Below are 21,874 nucleotides of genomic sequence, written 5' to 3'. Positions count from 1 at the left end.
AAATGACAGAGTGCTTTTTGATTCTTATAAACTTGTGCAGGCGATACTGTTCTCCCCATTTTACAGATTAAAAAGTTGAGGCTCAGAAGGATGGGATTGTCTCAGTTCATATCTCTAACACATTCAGCTAGACTTTAATTTAGAAATATGGAATATCAAATCCAGAGCTTTTTTGACTAGATTCTATTTTATCTCATGGTATTCAAACTACCCATATTCTGAGGGAAGATCATGTGGGACTGTTAATGATGTCATTATATATATATATGTGTGTGTGTGTGTGTGTGTGTGTGTGTATGTTTGTGTCTGCATGTATGTACATAGATACGTATATATATTTTTATTTAGGTAAATTCTCCTTCAGATAAAAACTCCCTTAGTTTTAGGAGAAAACTATATGTTGGAAGTTGCAAATATATACTAATGTAAATTAATGTTCATTATTCACCGTACACACGCTCAGATTTCTTACTGCTCTAACTATACCTTCACCTATAATCCATATGTCACCAAACTCAACATCCTTCAAGATCCAACTCAAATACCACCTTGTCCTTGAAACCATTTATGATGTTCCTGGTGGATGATTATGTTATTTTCATTCCCTCTTTTCTTTAAATTACAATGCCACTTTACTTATGCTTTTCTCATTTTTCATTCCATTATTCATTAATTAATTCATCCATCCATCCATTTGTATTTTCAACAAATTTTTAAACAATCTATGGACATGCTGGGTCCATTCTTTGTGCTGGGTGGTATAATGGGCAAAAGCAATATGGCCCGTCTTCATATGATACACACAGCCTAGTTGGAAAGACAGGCATTAATCAGATAAATGTCTCAAATTGATATAAAATTGCAACAGCAATAAGAGCAAGGACAAAAAAAAAAAACCACACTGTGCTGAGACAGCTTATGAAAAAGACTTTGAACTTGTTGAGTGAAATAAGACAACCTCTTCAATAGAGTAACAGGTGAGCCTTGACTGAAGGATGCATGGATGTTAAATGGAATTTTCCAACCTGAGAGAAGAGGGGGAAAGGAAGGACCATGACTGGAACACAGGGGACTTTTGTGCATGCAGCACATGCAGATAGAGACCAGACACCATGGGGCCACCCAGGCCCTGGGAAGGATTTTAGTCTTTATCCCATGAGTTGTGGCAAGCCCAGAGAGTTTTAAGATCACCCTGCCTGGGGTGCCTGGGTGGTTCAGTCAGATAAGCATCTGACACTTGGTTTTCACTCAGGTAATGATCTCATGGTTTGTGGGTTCGAGCCCTGCGTTGGGCTCATCAATGACAGTGTGGAGCCTTCTTGGGATCCTCTCTCTCTCTCTCTCTCTCTCTCTCTCTCTGCTCCTCCCCCACTTGCTCTGTCTTTCTCTCAAAATAAATTTTAAAAAGTAAAAAGAAAGATCACTCTGCCTACACAATGGGGCTCTTTATATCCCTATTTCTCCCCTGCCACCTAATTATAAACTTCTGGAAAATTGGCAGTCTTAACACACTTTGTATTTTATGTGATACCTACTAGATAGAGTTCCTCTCCTATAGCAGAGAGAAAATAAATATAGAATGGCTGAGTGGGCTATCTCATTCATGAGCGCCCTCTACCTTGGGCCCAACAAGGACACTGGTCTGAAGCAGAAGAGTCTTACCAACCTTAGGCAATGCTTATGTTTTGGAAAGAGAAAGAGAATGTAAAGCAAGAGTTAAGTGTCCTCTAATCTTAACCTATTTAAATTAGTCATGCAGGCGAAGAGCTGAAAAATATGTATTGACTCTGCTGTGATAAACATTTTATTTTCAAAATGCCAGCCTCCTGTGCAAGCTCTTTTTTGTTCCCTCCTGATGTTTCCATTTCCTGTGCTGAATCTGTCATGTTATCGAAGAATGCCCACATTTCTAGGGCCAGAATGAAAACAGAGTAGTCAATAAATCAAGAATAAAAGCAGTGATTCTGATTAAAATTGAGCCTTATGAGCAATTGATATTTCATTCCTGTTTCCTTTTGAATTGGTTTTTAGGGCAGAATATATTTGTGGCAGCTAGTACATTTTGTAACTCATGTAAGTAACTCTGATCAATCTGCTAATCTACATTTTAATGCTGAGAAATTCACTGTACATCCTGCTAGTCTATTTTAGTGCACTTCCAAGCTTAAGAGGTTTTTATAAACTATATATATATAAGAATTCTTTGATTTTCCTACATATATATATGATAAGATATATATATATCTTATCCAATGCTATGTTTTGAACAGAGTAAATGTTCAGTTAGTACTTGCTGATGAAAAAAAAAAGGAGTAGATAAAACAAAAAATTTATTTTACTTTCAGCCAGAAAGAAGAGGGGTATAAAAGGTGATATGTGCCCAAATAGGAAGGGCACAGTGTCAGTAAATTCTGCGAAGCCAATGCAAGTGACAAGAGAGCAAATGATTTCCTGCAGAACTAGTATTTTTCCAGAGCTTTGGGAAACACTGTTAGGAGACCAAGAGCAAGCCCTGGGTCTTGAGTTCATTTGCTAGAATGTCTCCGCATTCATACTTACATGTCAAAGATGTGTGAGGCACAATGGTCTAGCTTCTCTTGGCATGAAATATGTTTCTGGGAAGAACTCTTTCCCAGAGATCTCAGTAGACTGACTCCAGTTGTCTTCAGTTTTAAATACCTCATTATTTCAATAGTATATCCTCATTTGTGGCATTTGTGCTTACCACGATTTTTCATTTGTTTCCTTGTTGGTTATATGTCCTTCCTAATGAAATATGCTCTCCATGAAGGCAAACACCAAGGGAGCTTTGCTCCTCAGCATATCCCCAAAAGTTAGCCCAGTTCCTGGCATATGGTTAACCCTTATGCCAGGGTAACAGCCTTGAATTATTAAATGAATAAGTAAATTTTTTATTTAAAGTAATTAAGTATTATGCCTCTCTGGTCAATAATCTTTTATTGGAAGAAACCCACTGAAACTTGTTCAAATAATTAGAGTTTCTCCAAAAGACACAGCAGAATCTCATGAAACCAGGGACAGACCAGGAAACAGCTGAGACTCAGAAGAATGAGAACCAAACCTGCTGACCCTACCTATCAGAATGTCTCATCTCTGATTCTTTCTGTATCTTCATCTGCTCATTCATCTCTGTCCCCTGACCCGGTCCTCATGTTTATCTTGCATGTAAACTGAAAATCTCCAGGTCGTGTTCTCATTTCTCAGCCCCAGCAACCATCACCACATGAATCAGACTCTGTGCCCCTTAATTCCCTAGGACAGGAATTTGGTGGGCTCAACTTCTCCTCTTTGTGATCCAAACATCACAAAGGATAAATCCCTGACCAGTCAAAGGATTGGTTTTACATTGCAAATGTAATCAATAGTGGTCAGAATAAAGAGAGAAGTCCCAGAGTCAAGTATGGTGAATATATATGTCCAAGACACACAGAGAGAAGAAAATGACAGTGGCCCAAGATCCATATCATGCCACAGAAAACATGCCCCAGGATCCCTGACATCTCACGGGGCTGTGTAGTCACCTCCCATCAACCATATTTCCCTTGGGTAGATGGAGTCAGTAATGAATGCCATCTCTATTAGTGATACATTCTGTCCTCTGGTCTTGGATGATAGTCCTGGGTTTCTTTACAGGTCTCAGTTTGATGTGTAATTCCAACCACAGTGCAACTCACAGTCCAGTGAAATTTCTTACTCTTCTGTGAAACACTAACAAGCAATAGATGCCTTCAGAACTAGAAAAGCCACTGGTGATAGCCTTGTCAGTCTGAGTTAGCGGTCATACCAGTAGAGGGACTTTAGGACTTTCACAGGGTGTATCCAAGTGCTTATCACACAAGTACCTATCTTTGATACTTACATTCCAAACCTCAGCAAGTCATGTGGGAAGAGTGCCTAGCCCATCACTCTAGTGTGAAAACCCTTCTAATTCCTTTCCCTTTTGTCTAAAACAAGCATCCTAACCATGATGAGTCACAAGAACACACCATACTTCCAAGGGAAGCATGTCAGAATATTAAATATTTGAGATCTGAGAAGCTTGACATATACCTTCTGTCCCTAGTAAGTAGGATTAAACAGAATCCTACATTTCACAGAGTGTCAGAGGCAAACATGAATGTTCACCCTTTTTCTTCTAAGCTGATATCTGCCTGATTAAAGAACATATAATTTAATCAAGAAGAACATCTGAAAAAGACAAAATGTCCAGCCAAAGGAGAGAGGTGAACTATTAATAAAATTTGAAAATCATATTTTAAAATAATTGTAATGACCCGAGGAAATATTCATTATAAGATCCTAATAAAATGAAATGTTTAAACTTGTGTGTCACATACATACCATCCTCATCACTGTGTTAAGATGCACAGAGTGAAAAAAAAGACAAAAGGAACAAAATAATGGGCATCACTGGGTTAGGAATCATAGACATTTTTCTTTCCTTTTCCAGGTTTTTCTGCGTTTTCCAGATGTTCTACAATTTGCATGTATGCTTTTATAAATAGAAAGAATAAAAGAGAGAATCCACTTTTAAAATACCTTAAATTTTTTAAAAAGGAAGTCAAAGACACCCCTACATTTATATGATAAATTATTGCCATATGATTTTAGAACAGTTTCTAAATCATAAAACAAGCATGTATATTGTATATTGTTTTTACATTTATAGGAAAAAATGTAATGCAGGTTTTAACTCCTCAAATGATATGTGTTCCCAACTATGTGCCCCCATGTTTTTATCTTTAGAAAACACAGCAAGAGCTCGGAGTCATTTGTTTAGAAGTTGATTCATTCTAAAAGTTCATTCCTTACCAGTCACACACCAGATGCATTGTCTTAGGTCTTTTAGTCAGAACTTTGAAAACTTCCTTGGACTATGCATGTACTTATAGATTTGTCTTTTCTTTCCAATATCTCCATCTCTAACACTGTGAAGCTCTGTTCAAAAATTCTTAAGGAGTTCATTTTTTCCCCCAGCATGGAGGGAGAAAATGTTTCATTGACATGGCAGTGGAAAAACAAATGAGCATTTATTCTGTGTAGAAGGATGGACTCCTCTTTGCATGGCCCGGAGTGCAAAATGGGGAACACTCAAGACTCAGGATAAATAAACAAGAGGCTGTCACCATTAGGAACGATCATTCCCAGCTGCTCTGTCCACTCCATCCCTTAGCATTCAGAGTCAGAGAAAGAAAGCACCTCCTCCGTGTTTATGTAGATGAGTCCATTTTATTCGGGATTCTGGTTGAGGTGACATTTTGAAAAAAGAGCTGCTGACTCCTATATGTTTTTTGCATTTGTTTTTTTTTTAAACGAGTTTGGATTTTTAAAGAAATCATTTTACCTTACAGTTCCAGCCTAGGTAATAAATGCCGTGAACTTCTACTTCTATGATGAGTCTATCTTTTACTTTCCAGGTCTCCTTTATGAAATATATTCTTTCTTCCATGACCAAATGGCCACCTTGTGACATCCAGCCCTGTAAAAGGGCTATTAGATAGAGTGGGTTTTAACTGACTTAATTTTGTTTTTAAGAATTGTGTTTTTTAGCAGCTTCATGGAATAAAACTGGCCCTGAGATGGAAGTCAAGAGATCCTTGTCTTGTTTTAATTCTGCTGACAGCCAGCTTTGTAACTTGGCCAAGTTATTCCACTTCTCTGGACCTCCATAGTAAAAGAGGACCTTGTAGCTAAATATCTCTGAGCTCTCTTTCATTCCAAAATGAGCCGTTTTTATCACTTTCAGAAAGCGTGGGGCTCCAAAAAGGCCTAAACTGCCCCTCCCCTTAGAAGATGGTTGTTAGGAGACTCTGGGGGGACACAGCACTGTTGACTTTGAGAGAATGTGACACTTTTGGTCACTCATCTCATGTTCTTTGCAGTGCTCAGAGAAGTCATGCCTAAGGACACCTTCCCTGAAGAAGAGAGTTTCTGATGCCAACCTGGAAGGAAAAAAGGACTCTGGAATGCTGAAATACATCAGACTGCAGGTATTGATATCTGGATCAGAAACATTCATGGAGCAGTGATGGGGGAGGAAGGTGCCAGATGTCCTGTTACTAATGCTTGAGACACACGGGGCCAGTTGGCACAGTGTTAGCACTGAGACCCCTTTAACTGGTGGGTAAGATGCCACCAGGTGTGCGGGAAACTAATCTTTTCTTGTTAGCCAGCCAGCTTCCACAGAGCCAGGGCTTGGGTCACGTGGCTGAAACGTGTCTCCTCCCACTCACCCCACTCCATGGAGCTGATCCCCCACCGGCATGTGGTGGCTATGCTCACAGCTCTTAGAATGTAATTTCCTGGGTTCAAATCCCACATCTGCCACTCTGGCTCTGGGACCTTGAGCAAGTTGCTTAATGTCTCTTGGTCTTATTTGCCTCATACATGATATGGGGATTATAACAGTAGGCCTGTCTCAAAGGATTATTGCATGGATTAAAAGGGATAGTACACTTATCTACTTACCCAGTGCTTGACACATTGTTATATTGTTATTATAACCTAAGCCCTAACTCTAAATCATTACAGGGATTCCAGGGTCAGGTGGTGGGGGGCGAGAGGAAGTAGCAGGGAGGGAAGAAAAACAACTTGTGTTTCTGGGAAGTGTTTGAAATGGCTAAAGACCTACACTGTCCAGAACCTACACTTATCATCTAAATTATCTGAAATAATGGATTAAATAGGATTTTTGTGGCCTAATCTGGGGCCATAACTACAATACACAATGTTTCAAAGGGAAAATGTCAGCCATGTTTGCTGTTAGAAAACTAACTTTCTGAATGGAACTCCCTTATGAGTTCGAGGCTGCTCCTTGTCTACAGTGGACCTCAGCTCCTAAGAGAAAGGAAAATAGGATGCTTTGAAAGTCCATCAGGACTTGTAACACAAAGATTTACTGGCTGGAGTCTTCCTTTTCTCTTGGGATCATTCTACAGCTTATTTCTTAGGGGGCTGCAGAATAGTTTTTGTGGTGAAAGCATCATAAAAGCAGTATATCGTTTTGTAATTATAATCAACTAATGAAGTGTAAAGTTTATCACCCACCATGCCAATAAATATGCTCCCATTTTAGAAAGTATTTCACGGTCTTTTAAGGAAAGCAGAGAGAAGGGAAGTGGCACATGGGTCCCAAGAGGAGTGCGGCAATCAGTGTCTTCAAAGATCTTAAGACGTGACTTCCATCCTTCCCAGGTGATGAGTCTGTCGCCTGCTCCTTTGTCTCTGCTAATCAAGGCAGCACCGATTCTGACAGAAGAGATGTATGGAGACATTCAGCCAGCTGCCTGGGAGCTCCTGCTCAGCGTGGACGAGCACATGGCAGGGGCGGCGGGTAAGGACACGTCACCGGGGACCCTGCTTGCCACTCCTCCTGGGGGTCCAACTGGGCTGCCCATCCACGCCCTTTCATTCCTAGGTCAGATCCACAGCAATGGCTGGGACTCTAGACAGAGCCGTGCACTACAGGGAGGGGGGTGAGGTGCTACACACCCTTTACTTTTCACCCGTAGTCTGCGTAAGAGCAGTGAGTCTCTCTGCCGGTGTTATCAGATTACCGAGAATGGTTTTCCCCAGAACCTACATGCTCACTATGTTTCACAAAAAGCGAAAATTCATTTTGTGTGTTGTGATTTCCCAGATTTACCGTGAGCCGCCATCATTAACTTCATTTAATCGTTACGAGTAATGTTTTAGGTCCAAATTACACTATCAAAACAAATTTGTTGAAACATATCCAAAGGCACACAGTTAGTAAAAGGTACATGCAAAATGTGGGTTCTTCTTCTTTCTTCCCCTTTTTGTACATATTCTTTTAATTTTATATAGTTGTTTTAATTCCGTAATGTACATGGTAAGGTCTCAGATAACACAGAAGTGTATGAAGCTAAAAGTATCTCTTCCTCATGGCTGTCAGTCTCTTCCCCAGAACTGACAATTCCCCAGTTTTTCAGGAGCCCTGCTAGGGTACACTATGACATAGATGCCTAAGTACCAATGTGTATGCTGTGTTTCCATGGTCACACAAATAAGACATACCATAAAGACTTTTGAACTTTGCATTTTTCCTTGATATGTAGAAGATGTTTTTTTTTTTTAAAGAATTTATTTGAAGAAATATCTCTTCAAATCAGGCAGGACGAAAAAGGGAGTGTTCAGGAGCACTTTACCAACAGGCTTTTACAGAAAAGGTGGGGCACCAGCGTGGCTCAGTCTGTTGAGCGTCCGACTTCGGCTCAGGTCATGATCTTGTGGTTCATTGGGTTTGAGTCCCACATTGGGCTCTGTGCTGACAGCTCAGAGCCTAGAACTTGCTTCAGAATATTTGTCTCCTTCTCTGTCTGCCCCTCCCCCATTCACACTGTCTTTTTCTCTCTTTCAAAAAGAAATAATTTAAAAAAATTTTTTTAAGGAAAAGAACAGAAACAAAGTAAGGCAATTAGTGACTGGCTATAACTAAAAGCCTAATTGGCTGTTTGTGACTGGTTATCCTTAGCTTTATGACTTGTAACCTTGAAGCTTTTGCAGGCTTAGATTTTTGTTTGCTTACATAGATCACCACAGGATTAGTGCTACATCATTCTAATGGCCTCCTTGTTTAATGAATAATCTTCCCCTTTTTGTCATCCTCTCCTATGTGAGGGATCCACCAAAACTTTGGTGTTAGTGCCATTCTCAATCAGATCAGAGTTAAGTTGCTCCTATTTCATTGTGAAACTCCTAGGTTATGATGTCACACCTATAAAACAATTGTTTTTGCTCTTCCCCTCTTTGTTCATCTTCTTTCTGCTTTTCCAAGCACAGTGAGACTATGTAATATATGGTTGATGGTTGTGAATGTGCATTTAAGAGCACTGAGAGAACATAGCACACAAGGGAGACTATAATGGTAACTGTTAGGAGTATAATGCCAAGAGACTAAAGGATGCTTGTCAGCCAGGGTCCCCATGACCCAAACTAGTTGGTATCAAATAATTCAAAGAATTTACCTGCTTTCAGCCAAGTGACTTATTTGTTAGTTTCTTGTATTTGCTACAATACCAGATATTTTGATCCAGGTACAGCAAGGACTATTTTATCATGGACAGAAGTTTCTGTGTTCAGCCAGTAAGTAATCTAAAGCAATTTTATTATCGAAAACCACCTTACCAGGAAAATATAGACTTTGTTTTACAGCTACGGCCTTAGTAGTAGATCTCGCCATGGTTGTCAGAGCCAAGGAGCACTGTCTTTCCTGTTCATTAACACAGATAAACGCAAGTAGCAAAAAGGCAACAGGAATAATGGTTTAATATTGGAAATGATGACCTTGATCTGTGATCTTGGGAAAGCTGTCTCCCAAATGCAATCTGTATCAGAGGAGGAACTTCCCCAGTCAGTTTTAATTTTGGATCCCCAGCTGGCATGCAGTTCCCGGAGTTTAGAGAAATGTTTTTTAATGAAGGATATAGAAAAACCATGTCAGTCCCTACAGTTTGGCCGATGAGTAGTAAGGAGGGGCTGGTATGGTCCCTTCCAAGGATGTTCAAGGGCAGTTTTTGTTCTTAGTGATTCCAAATCGGAAGGTTGGAAATGTTAGTTTGGGGAGTGGTAGCCAGATATTTGAGGAAACTAGAAGATTCAAGATCTAGTTGGGTGTACAGATAAATAACATCAAAGACAATGAACAGAACTAGAATTTGATATTCACAAATGTTACAATTTTTTACTGAAACATAATTTTTCCTTTACAGTCATGCTCAATTCTATCAAAGATAATCACAGTAAGACTAATTTGTTTGCAAAATAAGTCTAGACTCATTAAATGTGGCCTGATTTTTTTACCTAAGTGCAGCAGGAATAGTGATTGACCATATTGGCTTATTTCAAATCTGGTTTGCTGGAATTTTTTATAAGGAATCATAGACTGGATTTTGAAAATCTCTCCAGGAGCACCTGGGTGGCTCAGTCAGTTAAGCCTCTGACTTCTGCTCAAGTCATGATCTCATGATTTGTGGGTTTAAACCCTGCGTCGGGCTCTGTTCTGACAGCTTAGAGCCTGAAGTCTGCGTCAGATTGTGTGTCTCCCTCTGTCTTTTCCCCTCCCTCACTCATGCTCTGTCTCTCTCTGTATCAAAAATAAATAAACATTAAAAAAATTAGGGAGGTACCTGGGTGGCTCAGTCGGGTAAGCGTCTGACTTCCACTCAGGTCATGATCTCATGGTTTGTGAGTTCCAGCCCAAGCTGGGCTCTGTGCTGACAGCTCAGAGCCTGGAGCCTGCTTCAGACTCTGTGTCTCCCTTTCTCTCTGTTCCTCCCCCACTTGTGCTCTGTCTGTCTCTGTCTCTCAAGTATAAATAAATGTAAATTTCTTTAAAGTTAAAAAAAATAGGAAAAAAAATAAAAACCTCTCCAGCTTGAGAAGTCAAGAGAAGAACTCAACATGAGACTTCACCTGGAATACCTATAGATTTGGCTAAACTTCAATCTTCTTCAGGTCCCCAGGATACCTGGACTTTCCTGGGCCTGCCAGGAAATGGCCTTCCTTACTCACCTGGTAAGGGTGCAGGGAATCCTGTAAGCAAGGTTACCAGGCCAGTTTTCCCAATGAACTTTTATTGGCTCCGTAAAGTCATCCCTCCTTCCTTAAAACTGTCTGGTCATATCTGATTTTATGCATATTCTCAAATACAATATTCCAGTCAAAGCCTTACTAATAAAACCAATGTTTTCAGTTGTGCCCTCTTATATGAAAATCAGGTTCTTATTGAATTTATGCAAATAATTATATTGTCATGAAAGCAAGAATACTCAGTGAGTTCCTGAATTCTGGAGGAATCCGGTGAGGAGAAAAGTGAATATTTTCATTCTACTTATAGCAATGTAGTTTATAAAATTATTGTGAAGTCATAGATAGCTTAAGAGAAGAGGGAAAAAAATTCTTTAAATCTGGAAAAATAAAGCATTAAGGAACCAGTAATGTTTCAAGGAAAAAGTTATTAAAAAATTATAATCATCCTCATCAGTCCATTCAATCTCATATCATTAATTCTTGTTCTACTTTAATTGTTTTTCCATTAGTTCTGGAAATTCTTATCCAGTTCAGTTTTATGATCTTACCATGAATCTTTCTGAAGATGCTTTTTGCAAAAGCGTCAGAATAAAACAAGAACTATCTACAAATGACAAAAAGACTTGTAAAAATTGGCCATGATTAAGGATCCGATGGGAGTTTATTTGGTAAAGAAATAGAGTTTTACTGTGACATATAATAATTCAGGATAATAATTGGACAATGAGAGTATTAACAACTTCCTAGAAACTTTAAACAATTTCTGCAATACCTGTATTGGTAACATGTATCCATACACATATAACTTAAGAATGGTTATTAACACTTCTTATTTGACAATGGTTCCACATAATTTAACATATCAAATAAACCTAATTAGTTTAACATCTGTCTTAAGAGATGAGAGACAAATTCTTTGAGATTTTCTAGGGAACCTCGGGGAAAACCCAAAGTTACTTTGAAGTCAAAAAGACTTCATTTAGGGGCGCCCGGGTGGCTTAGTTGGTTAAGCGTCCGACTTTCGCTCAGGTCATGACCTCGCGGTTCGTGGGTTCGAGCCCCGCGTCGGGCTCTGTGCTGACTGCCAGCTCAGAGCCTGGAGCCTGTTTCAGAGTCTGTCACTCCCTCTCTCTCTGCCCCTCCTCTGCTCATGCTGTCTCTCTCTCTCCTAGAAATAAATAANAAGTTGCCAAAATGCAAAAGGTTTGAACATTTGACTAAATAGAATCTCAGATCATTATGAAATAGTACTTAATTATCTACTTCTAAGCCACAATAGATTTTAAAGGTAAATCCAGAAGGTTACATACTTGTGAACCAAATTTAGCTATTTTAATATTAAAAAGATTGAGTTTTCTTAAATTATTAATGACCTGATAAAGACAATGTGAAATACAGTAAATTATTTTGATAAGACATAAATCTTCACTTTCTAGGTAGATTATCCAAATGTAAAACAAAAAACAAAAAAAACCACAATCTTTTATGAAGAGCAGACCAGTAGTGCAAGAAGTAGTTTTTTGTTTTCTTTTGGTTTTTTTTTAGCTGAGACAAAACCAAGTTCTAATTTTTTACCAATGTGTTTTAATATTAAAGCTCATTATTTAAAAACTTTAATATATCCATTCCAGCCACATGTACAATTTATTTTCCAAAATTCCTTTCTATGAACCTTCTATAATTTTATTTCATACCCATTCAGATTTTGTTCTGATTTTTTTTGTGTGTTTTTTTTTTTTTAATCTTATTCATTCTGGAACAACTGATCATTCTACTTTACTTAGCTATTTTTCATCCTTATTATTTCTAAGTAGTTTTAATTGTATATATTGATTAAGATTCTTAACCCTTAGAATCCTTTATTCCTAGTGGTAACTAAGAAGTAAGGAGTTGTGGACTGTTATAGTAGCATTCTGTGTATTGGGAAATTTATTAAAACATTTCACCATTTCTAGAAGTATATTCTTCCTCATAGTAAATCTTTCATCTATTTAATCCTTAATGATTATGTTGACTCGTGAAAATTTCTTAAGACATTAAGAAATTAAACAACTAATCATCATTTTAAATTATCTTTCTTGCTGACAAATTCTATAACAGAGATAATATAAATTTATGAGACTTTCAGTAAGCCTATTACAATAACAGTATTATATTTAATGCTGATAACTCTAAAGATTGTCTTGTGTTAACTAAATCAACAAATGTTTTATTTATCAAAGATATTTCTAGATCACATCAACTTAAAAAACATTTGGGTTAGTTTCTATATTTCTGAGAGTATGTTTGATTTATATAAGTGCTTGTTTAGATTCAATCCAATAAATAGGGTTCTTTACAAATTAATTTTGGCAGTACTATCTGGAGTAGGAAAATGTCACACATCTGCAACATACATACATAAACATACATAGCTATATAGACAGACACAAAGATCTTGTAGTATTTGCTTTAAAATTTTTGCCATGAGACAGGAATGATAGTGCAAAACTGACTACTTTATGAAAACAAAATTTGGATTAAAGTGTTTTCTAGCAGATACACTAAGTTAAGATTACTTGCTCAGATGGCTAATTCTTTTACTAATATTAGTAGAAAAGAATATTAGTAGAAAAGACTGAAGATTTTCATTCACCTAACTTCCCAAGTAGTTTCTTTTCTTTTCTTTTTTTTCCTGATAAGAATACCTCCCTGAAGTTTGTATTTCAAGAGATGGCTCCAGGTTCCTAGGGAAGACCAGATAGACATTTACATCTCAAAGGCACACAGAAAGGATGTAAATTTCTTCAAAAAGGACTTTTGTTCTCTAAATCCACATTTCTTACAATATCTGAAAGCCATGTGGTTTGGAGATTGGTAGAACAGATAGGTGGGTTTTAATTGTTTCTAGGACTGCATTTCTGTTTTTTTTTTAGACAAGTAGAAGACAATTTGTTAATTCTACAAAGAACTGTGTTGTAATTTGAATACCAAGATGCTTACCCAGCCATCCAATTACAATTGCTTCCTTATATCTAGGAGATCTTCAACTAAGATGGAAGTTAAGATTCCTATGTTCTATATTTATAGCTGTGTTTCTTTGGAATGTTTTAGTAAATCCTTCCACTAGTAGCTTCAGAATGTTTCTTTCCCTCTGGGCTTAGTTTCATTTTGACTTAGGAGAGAAGGCCTAAAAGAAAAGGTTTCTATCAAGCTCTGAATATCAATTTCCAATTTGGCTAATTTCTGACCACAGAGCTACTTTTAAAAAAGGAGGAGGAGGGCCTGGTTGGCTCAGCTGGTTAAGCATCTGACTTCAGCTCAGGTCATATCTCATGGTTTGTGAGTTCAAGCCCCACGTCGGGCTCTGTGCTGACAGCTCAGAGCCTGGAACCCGCTTTGGATTCTGTGTCTCCTCCTCTCTCTGCCCCTCCTCCATTTGTGCTCTGTCTCTCTCTGTCTCTCAAAAATAAGTAAATGTAAAAAAAAATTTTTTTTTAAAAAAGACCTTTTTAATAACTTGTCAGGTTTCATCTGAGTAGTAAACATTTCTGGCAGTACCAAAAAACCCCAATGGACACAAGAGGGGATGAAGATGATGCAAAAGAGACTACCCTCCCTAAATCCAGAGTTTATCTGAGATGATTAAGTTTTCCACTGTGGCCATTGTGATTAAAGACTGTCTTTGGTAAGGTTAACCTCACTTATTCAGCCTTAAGACAAAGTTTTATTCGCCTGAGGCCTCATATTAGACCAGTCCGGTTTAGTTCTGACCCCAGACCCAGTCCAGTTTCTTTTTTTTTTTTTTCGTTTTTTTTTTTTTTTGTTTTTTATTTATTTCTAGGAGAGAGAGACAGCGTGAGCAGGGGAGGGTCAGAGAGAGAGGGAGTTACAGACTGAAACAGGCTCCAGGCTCCGAGCTGGCAGTCAGCACAGAGCCCGACGCGGGGCTCGAACCCACAAACCGCGAGATCATGACCTAAGCGAAAGTCGGAAAGTCGGACGCTTAACCGACTAAGCCACCCAGGCGCCCCAGACCCAGTCCAGTTTCTAAATCTGAATCAGTCCTCAGAACCCAGCCTGACCCAGGCTAACTCTTTCCAGTTTCCAGACACAGTACAGAAAAAGAAATGCTCAAAAAAGTCTGCAAGCCCTGATGCAAAAGCTGCAGAGCTAGGATCAGGATCTAAAAGAGACTTACCCACGACCTCTAGAGGTAGGTAGTAAGAAAGCAGCAAGCTCAGGGACTCCACAGGTACCTATACCTGATTTCTCATTGCTCCTGGGGGCCATTAGGGTCCCCTTCAGTTCCCTCTTGTGACACCAGAACTGTTAAAAGATAAACTGGGGTATACTAAAAATTTGAAGAGTTTATTCAAACAAAAACCGATTCAAATTGGACAGCACCAAATGAGAAGTGGTTAGAAGCACTCCCTAGGATACCAGTTTTTAACATCATTCTTTTTAATGGCTACCAAATATTTCATTGAATGAAGTGGCAGAACAATTTATTTAACCTGGACCTACTAGAGTAAACCTAGGTTTACTCTGGATTTTTATACTACACTGCAACAAATGTCTTTGTAAAATATTTTTGTTCACATTAAAGCTTAGATTTTTGCTTCTCTACCACATGTTTCTCAGGGATAGCTGCAGGGAAGGGCAGGCTCCCCAAATATGAGACAGCCATGGAAACGTTCGTGGAAGATACGAACAGGTAGACTGGGCTTTAAGAAAAGCTAGAAACAGGATGGTGTATGCAAAGCCACATGGGGTATGGAAATGCATGGGGCTTATTTGGAAAGCACGAGGAGTAATTGAAACTGGGGTGGCTTTTATAGAGGAGTTCCCAGTCCATGGTATTACACAAGTGAGTGGGACTCAGATTGTAACAGATCTTGAAAGACACACTTAGGTATATGGACTTTCCATTGAACTGTGGAAAACTACTCATGGGTTCTGAGCCAGAGAGTCATGTTGTATATAGAAGGTGTGTTGTTCCCAAGTTGAATGTGGCAGCAATGAGTGAAGTAGTTTGGTTTTAGATAGTGAGGAGACATATAGTTGAGGATATGACATTACAGCTAATGGGAAAAGGGCAAAAGGGCAAAACTAGAGTTAAACTCGGGGAAAAATCTGATCTATGTGACCTTTAAAGCAGTGAGAGTGGATGGGATTTCTAGGGAAGAATCTGTAGAGAGGAAAAAGCAGAGGATGAGCACTAAGCAATTGACCTTCTCTACCTTCAGAGGACAGGAAGAGGAGCAGACAACTCTGGGAAATGACCAGACACGTAGGAGAAAAACTCAACCTCAAACCACGGAAGCAAAGGAAAAGAGCTCATCGGAGGGAGTTTTATGAAGCTGTTAAAAACTGAAACAATTGCTGTAAAGAAAACAAAATACCACTGGGTCTACTGAGTAGTGAGCATTACCAGAAAATGGCTTTAGGACAGAGACTGAGGTAGAGCTCTAACTAAAATAATATAAAGAGCCACCATCGTGTTTAAAAACTGAGACAGAGTAGAGCACACTTTAAAGAGCCGTAAAGAGAGGAAACAGGGTGGGCATTTAAGGAACTAGTAGGATAAAGAAAAGGATAATCAAAAGCTAATGGTCACAGTAGCTAGTATTTCTTATGGAACTAACTACAGCACACAGGGTGTCTTACTGGATCCTGTAATCACCGTTTTATAGATGAGCAAACTGCAACTCAGAGGCTTGAAAGAGCTTATCCAAGTGCACACAGCTCAGAATCAGCAGGGCTGGGAAACCAAACCCAGGTCTTCTGACTGGGAAGGCAGTCTGTGTGGCACATATAGATGCCCCACACATATGCCACATTGCCTCTAAAAAATGAAACACTTTTCACATCACAGAGCACTTTCTCATACATTATTTTATCTTATTCTGACAACAAATTTGGAGACAGGTATCATCATCATCATCATCATCATCATCATCATCATCATCATCATCGNCCACAGGTACCTATACCTGATTTCTCATTGCTCCTGGGGGCCATTAGGGTCCCCTTCAGTTCCCTCTTGTGACACCAGAACTGTTAAAAGATAAACTGGGGTATACTAAAAATTTGAAGAGTTTATTCAAACAAAAACCGATTCAAATTGGACAGCACCAAATGAGAAGTGGTTAGAAGCACTCCCTAGGATACCAGTTTTTAACATCATTCTTTTTAATGGCTACCAAATATTTCATTGAATGAAGTGGCAGAACAATTTATTTAACCTGGACCTACTAGAGTAAACCTAGGTTTACTCTGGATTTTTATACTACACTGCAACAAATGTCTTTGTAAAATATTTTTGTTCACATTAAAGCTTAGATTTTTGCTTCTCTACCACATGTTTCTCAGGGATAGCTGCAGGGAAGGGCAGGCTCCCCAAATATGAGACAGCCATGGAAACGTTCGTGGAAGATACGAACAGGTAGACTGGGCTTTAAGAAAAGCTAGAAACAGGATGGTGTATGCAAAGCCACATGGGGTATGGAAATGCATGGGGCTTATTTGGAAAGCACGAGGAGTAATTGAAACTGGGGTGGCTTTTATAGAGGAGTTCCCAGTCCATGGTATTACACAAGTGAGTGGGACTCAGATTGTAACAGATCTTGAAAGACACACTTAGGTATATGGACTTTCCATTGAACTGTGGAAAACTACTCATGGGTTCTGAGCCAGAGAGTCATGTTGTATATAGAAGGTGTGTTGTTCCCAAGTTGAATGTGGCAGCAATGAGTGAAGTAGTTTGGTTTTAGATAGTGAGGAGACATATAGTTGAGGATATGACATTACAGCTAATGGGAAAAGGGCAAAAGGGCAAAACTAGAGTTAAACTCGGGGAAAAATCTGATCTATGTGACCTTTAAAGCAGTGAGAGTGGATGGGATTTCTAGGGAAGAATCTGTAGAGAGGAAAAAGCAGAGGATGAGCACTAAGCAATTGACCTTCTCTACCTTCAGAGGACAGGAAGAGGAGCAGACAACTCTGGGAAATGACCAGACACGTAGGAGAAAAACTCAACCTCAAACCACGGAAGCAAAGGAAAAGAGCTCATCGGAGGGAGTTTTATGAAGCTGTTAAAAACTGAAACAATTGCTGTAAAGAAAACAAAATACCACTGGGTCTACTGAGTAGTGAGCATTACCAGAAAATGGCTTTAGGACAGAGACTGAGGTAGAGCTCTAACTAAAATAATATAAAGAGCCACCATCGTGTTTAAAAACTGAGACAGAGTAGAGCACACTTTAAAGAGCCGTAAAGAGAGGAAACAGGGTGGGCATTTAAGGAACTAGTAGGATAAAGAAAAGGATAATCAAAAGCTAATGGTCACAGTAGCTAGTATTTCTTATGGAACTAACTACAGCACACAGGGTGTCTTACTGGATCCTGTAATCACCGTTTTATAGATGAGCAAACTGCAACTCAGAGGCTTGAAAGAGCTTATCCAAGTGCACACAGCTCAGAATCAGCAGGGCTGGGAAACCAAACCCAGGTCTTCTGACTGGGAAGGCAGTCTGTGTGGCACATATAGATGCCCCACACATATGCCACATTGCCTCTAAAAAATGAAACACTTTTCACATCACAGAGCACTTTCTCATACATTATTTTATCTTATTCTGACAACAAATTTGGAGACAGGTATCATCATCATCATCATCATCATCATCATCATCATCATCATCATCGTTGACCTTCTTCCCCAAAGAAACAGAGGCTGAGAGAAGTTGAGAGGCTCTCCTAACAACCCATAGCAGACAGGTTTCAGAGCTGGCACTCAACTCCAGCTGCACTAACACAATTGCCTGAGTATTTTCTTGATGAACCAGGAAAAAGTACAAGAGAGATTTTAAATGACGTTTCTATGATTGACACTGGCTCATCCATCCGTGCTACAGAGTATGTTTTTCTGCCCCATTATTCATTAACTTTGTAATGTATCAGGACACTTGACCTTTCTCTTACTGATATTTGACTTTTCCCAAAAATTAAAAAACAACAATGGTATTGATTCATGAAATCTCTTTGGGCTTCTCGATCTTTTCTATCTCTCAGAAGGGTAGACATTTCTAATACAGTCTACAATGTGGATTTTATTTTTTAATATAACGTAACTAGAACAGTTTTTAATGGACATTTTTACATACTGTCCCAGGAGTACTATGAGATGACTCTTATTATTTTCTAAAAAGGATAGTTCAGTATATAATTTCCTTTTTTCATGTATTTCCTCACACATTCACTTTTCAATGTGAGCCAAAGGAAGATTTGCTTGGAATGAGGTATTCTGCTGAAATACCATGCTGTCACTGCCCTCACGACATATGGAAGATTGTGGATGGCACAAAGTATGTTTGGTTTCCAGTGGCTAAAATAAGGTGTGCTTTTGCCAATGCTGGTGGCCTGGCTCCATTAGCTCAGGAGTCATTTTCAAGACACAGGAACAGCTACCCACTTCTCCCCATCCCCAGGAACCAACCACGTGTAAAAAATGTGTAGCTGATGAATTGTTGGCTGTCTCTAGCTGCCATGTTCCTGCTGTGTGCGGTGAAAGTCCCTGAGGCTGTGTCTGACATGTTAATGTCAGAATTCCACCATCCAGAGACTGTACAAAGGCTGAATGCTGTTCTCAAGTTCCACACACTCTGGAGGTTTCGATACCAGGTCTGGCCCCGGATGGAGGAAGGAGCACAGCAGATTTTTAAGGTGAGAGATGCTTCGCCCATAGGAATTAGATTAGCAAACCAGCCCAAGACTTGTTTAAATCCTTGAACCTCAAATCCAAGATGTATGGCCCAAGAGATGCTTCTTTTTTCTCTCTGATTATATAAGTAAATCTAACTCATATATGAATGAATTCTTGCTTTAACAGTTGAAATAGAGAAGGGTGGTAGAGTTAGAAAATTAATGTTCTGTAAACCTCAAGATCCCACTACCATCCCAAGAGGTAAACACATAAAAGTTTGCGGTATAAACTTTCAGATGCTTTGCTATACTTATAGATGTTTTTTAGAGGATGAGGTAATTAACAGAAATAAAGGTCATAGAGTTAAAACCTTCCATTTTTTTAATGAGCAAACTGAGACCCAGAGATGTTCATCCTGTGCTCTCTAACATCATGTGCTCTATAATATTATTTCATAATTATACTTCAGACCCATTCTAGCTTATCTTCCATCTCACTTCATTTTTCTGATGTCAACTAACAGATCCCACCTCCCAGTATAAACTTCACTCTGCCCTCGCCGGTGCTTGGAATGCCATCTGTCCCAATGTTTGACCCCCCATGGGTCCCTCAGTGCAGCGGGAGTGTCCAGGACCCCATTAATGAAGACCAGTCTGTGAGTAACAGGCACTTTCTCATATCTTCAGGCTCCATGGTGTACATGTAAGAGAGAAGGAAAATGAGTACATGACACAATTAGTTCATTCTTGTCATAAGAATCTAATAACAACACAGAAAATCAACCATAAAAGGTCTTTGTTCTTATGAATAGAATAGAAGGAACTGGTAGTGAGCATTTGCAGACTTGCACACCAACACTTTTATTTTAGTCACAGTAGCAGCCTCCTTATGCAGATGTTAAAGGCATTGGGCATTGATTTCTTGGCCAAGGGTAGCACTTTGTCTCTAGTTATTATGAAATAAACACATTTGTTTAACTGGTAATTCATAAGCTACCCCAAAATTAATGAGAATGACCCTGGATAAGAAAAAGAACTGAATTGGTAGTTCTTATTTCCTTGTTTGGATGTTGGTCTGTTCTTCACTTTGTTGATCATTAGCATCATCATCACAAATATCACTCTGAGACCTCAGGTCTTATGTACTCTAATGTGATACTCAATATGTAATATAATTCATAAACAGCTAAGTTTAGAACATGGTATAATCATAGACAGGAACCAAGAATACATGCCTTTTGAAAAAAATGAGTCTTCAAAGTATGCTTTTTTCCACCTGTTGGGTAGCAATTTTCTAGTAATGTAGATTACTCTTGTAATGTAGAAAATATGGAAAATAAAGCAAGAAAGGAGGAAAAGAACATATCTCTTTGCACAAATCCACAGCTATTTTCTTGCACAAATTTCCCTGGAATTAAAGCAATCGCTATATAAATATTAAAGATTTTGGATATACCTCACAAAAAACTCCAGGAAGATTTTATCATTTTACCCATGTGTCATCTTTATTCAAATTAGCCAGTATTATTTTTTTCAATGCGACTTTGATTGGCAAACAAAAGTTATTGGTTTTTTTATTCACAATTCTTTAAAAAAACTTTGGTATATGAATTTACCTAGAACATTTTTGCACATCATGTATTTTCTTGGCATTGTTGTTTTGTTTGGAGAGCTGTTTGTTTGAGCTCTTTACCCATCAAAATATTTTAATTCTTTTGCATATACTGTTTTTGTATCTGATGGTTTTCATGCCAAAGAGAAAGGCACACCTGGTTCTATCTCCATATATATAATAAATCCAGCATCTGTACCACTGGCATAAGGATCTTTGATTTGTCTCCTATTCGGACAGTGGATTCATTTGAGCCAAGAACACTCTCTATCCCAAGCTCACAATGAATTTGAAACCAAGACCCCTGATTCAATAGAGTTCATTTCTCTCATTCCATAATTCTTACCTTACCTTAAAATAATAAATCAGCTTATCCCCTGGCTCTGCAAATAAATTGCCATGTGGCCCATCTAATGCCCTTAATTGCTATTGTGCCATTCTACAAAGGAAACTATTAGTCTTACGTTAGGATCCTGCATTCAATCTTAGTAACACTATCAATCCTCCTAATTTCTATTCACTAACGTTTTTACAAATATTGTTAAGTATTTACAGTGTCCTACTGTATTTACCTACAATAATTATAATTAAATATTTATACAAAATAAATATTTTGTATCTCATATACACGAGATACAAAAATGAAATAAATCTTATAACTAATTGGTCTGTGTAAGACATAGCTCTCTTTTCTCCTCCTTTCATGGTTCTTTCTTTTTTATTAACCTTATAAAATAAATGTCTTTCATTTAAAAGCATCTCAAAAATTATAGAAAGGAATAGAATATTAAATTTTTTTATTTCATTTTAATGTTTGAAGAGTAGATCACTGGGGCGCTTGGGTGGCTCAGTCAATTAAGCATTTGACTTCGGCTCAGGTCATGATCACACAGTCCGTGGGTTGGAGCCCGGCATCGGGCTCTGTGCTGATGGCTAGCTCAGAGTATGGAGCCTGCTTCAGATTCTGTATTTCCCCCTCTCTCTGACCCTCCCCTGCTCACGCTG

General features: G+C 38.6%; 1 protein-coding gene across 3 annotated transcripts in view; it reads left to right on the top strand.

Annotated features, from left to right (window-relative positions):
- The window catches only part of UNC80 (unc-80 subunit of NALCN channel complex), a 225,310-nt gene that overhangs the window by 129,300 nt on the left and 74,136 nt on the right, over nucleotides 1–21,874 (top strand). For all 3 annotated transcript variants that reach the window (XM_077771360.1, XM_077771350.1, XM_077771356.1), the window contains 4 exons: nucleotides 5,904–6,011; nucleotides 7,216–7,354; nucleotides 19,097–19,278; nucleotides 19,782–19,913. In XM_077771360.1, the coding sequence (XP_077627486.1) occupies nucleotides 5,904–6,011; nucleotides 7,216–7,354; nucleotides 19,097–19,278; nucleotides 19,782–19,913 (561 nt within the window). The remainder of the gene's footprint in view (nucleotides 1–5,903; nucleotides 6,012–7,215; nucleotides 7,355–19,096; nucleotides 19,279–19,781; nucleotides 19,914–21,874) is intronic.

The sequence above is a fragment of the Crocuta crocuta genome, unplaced genomic scaffold (genome assembly GCF_008692635.1).
Source record: "Crocuta crocuta isolate KB4526 unplaced genomic scaffold, BGI_CrCroc_1.0 scaffold160, whole genome shotgun sequence".
NCBI classification, from domain to species: domain Eukaryota; kingdom Metazoa; phylum Chordata; class Mammalia; order Carnivora; family Hyaenidae; genus Crocuta; species Crocuta crocuta.
Note: the sequence above shows the minus strand (reverse complement) of the source record. Positions and strands in the feature narration are given on the sequence as shown.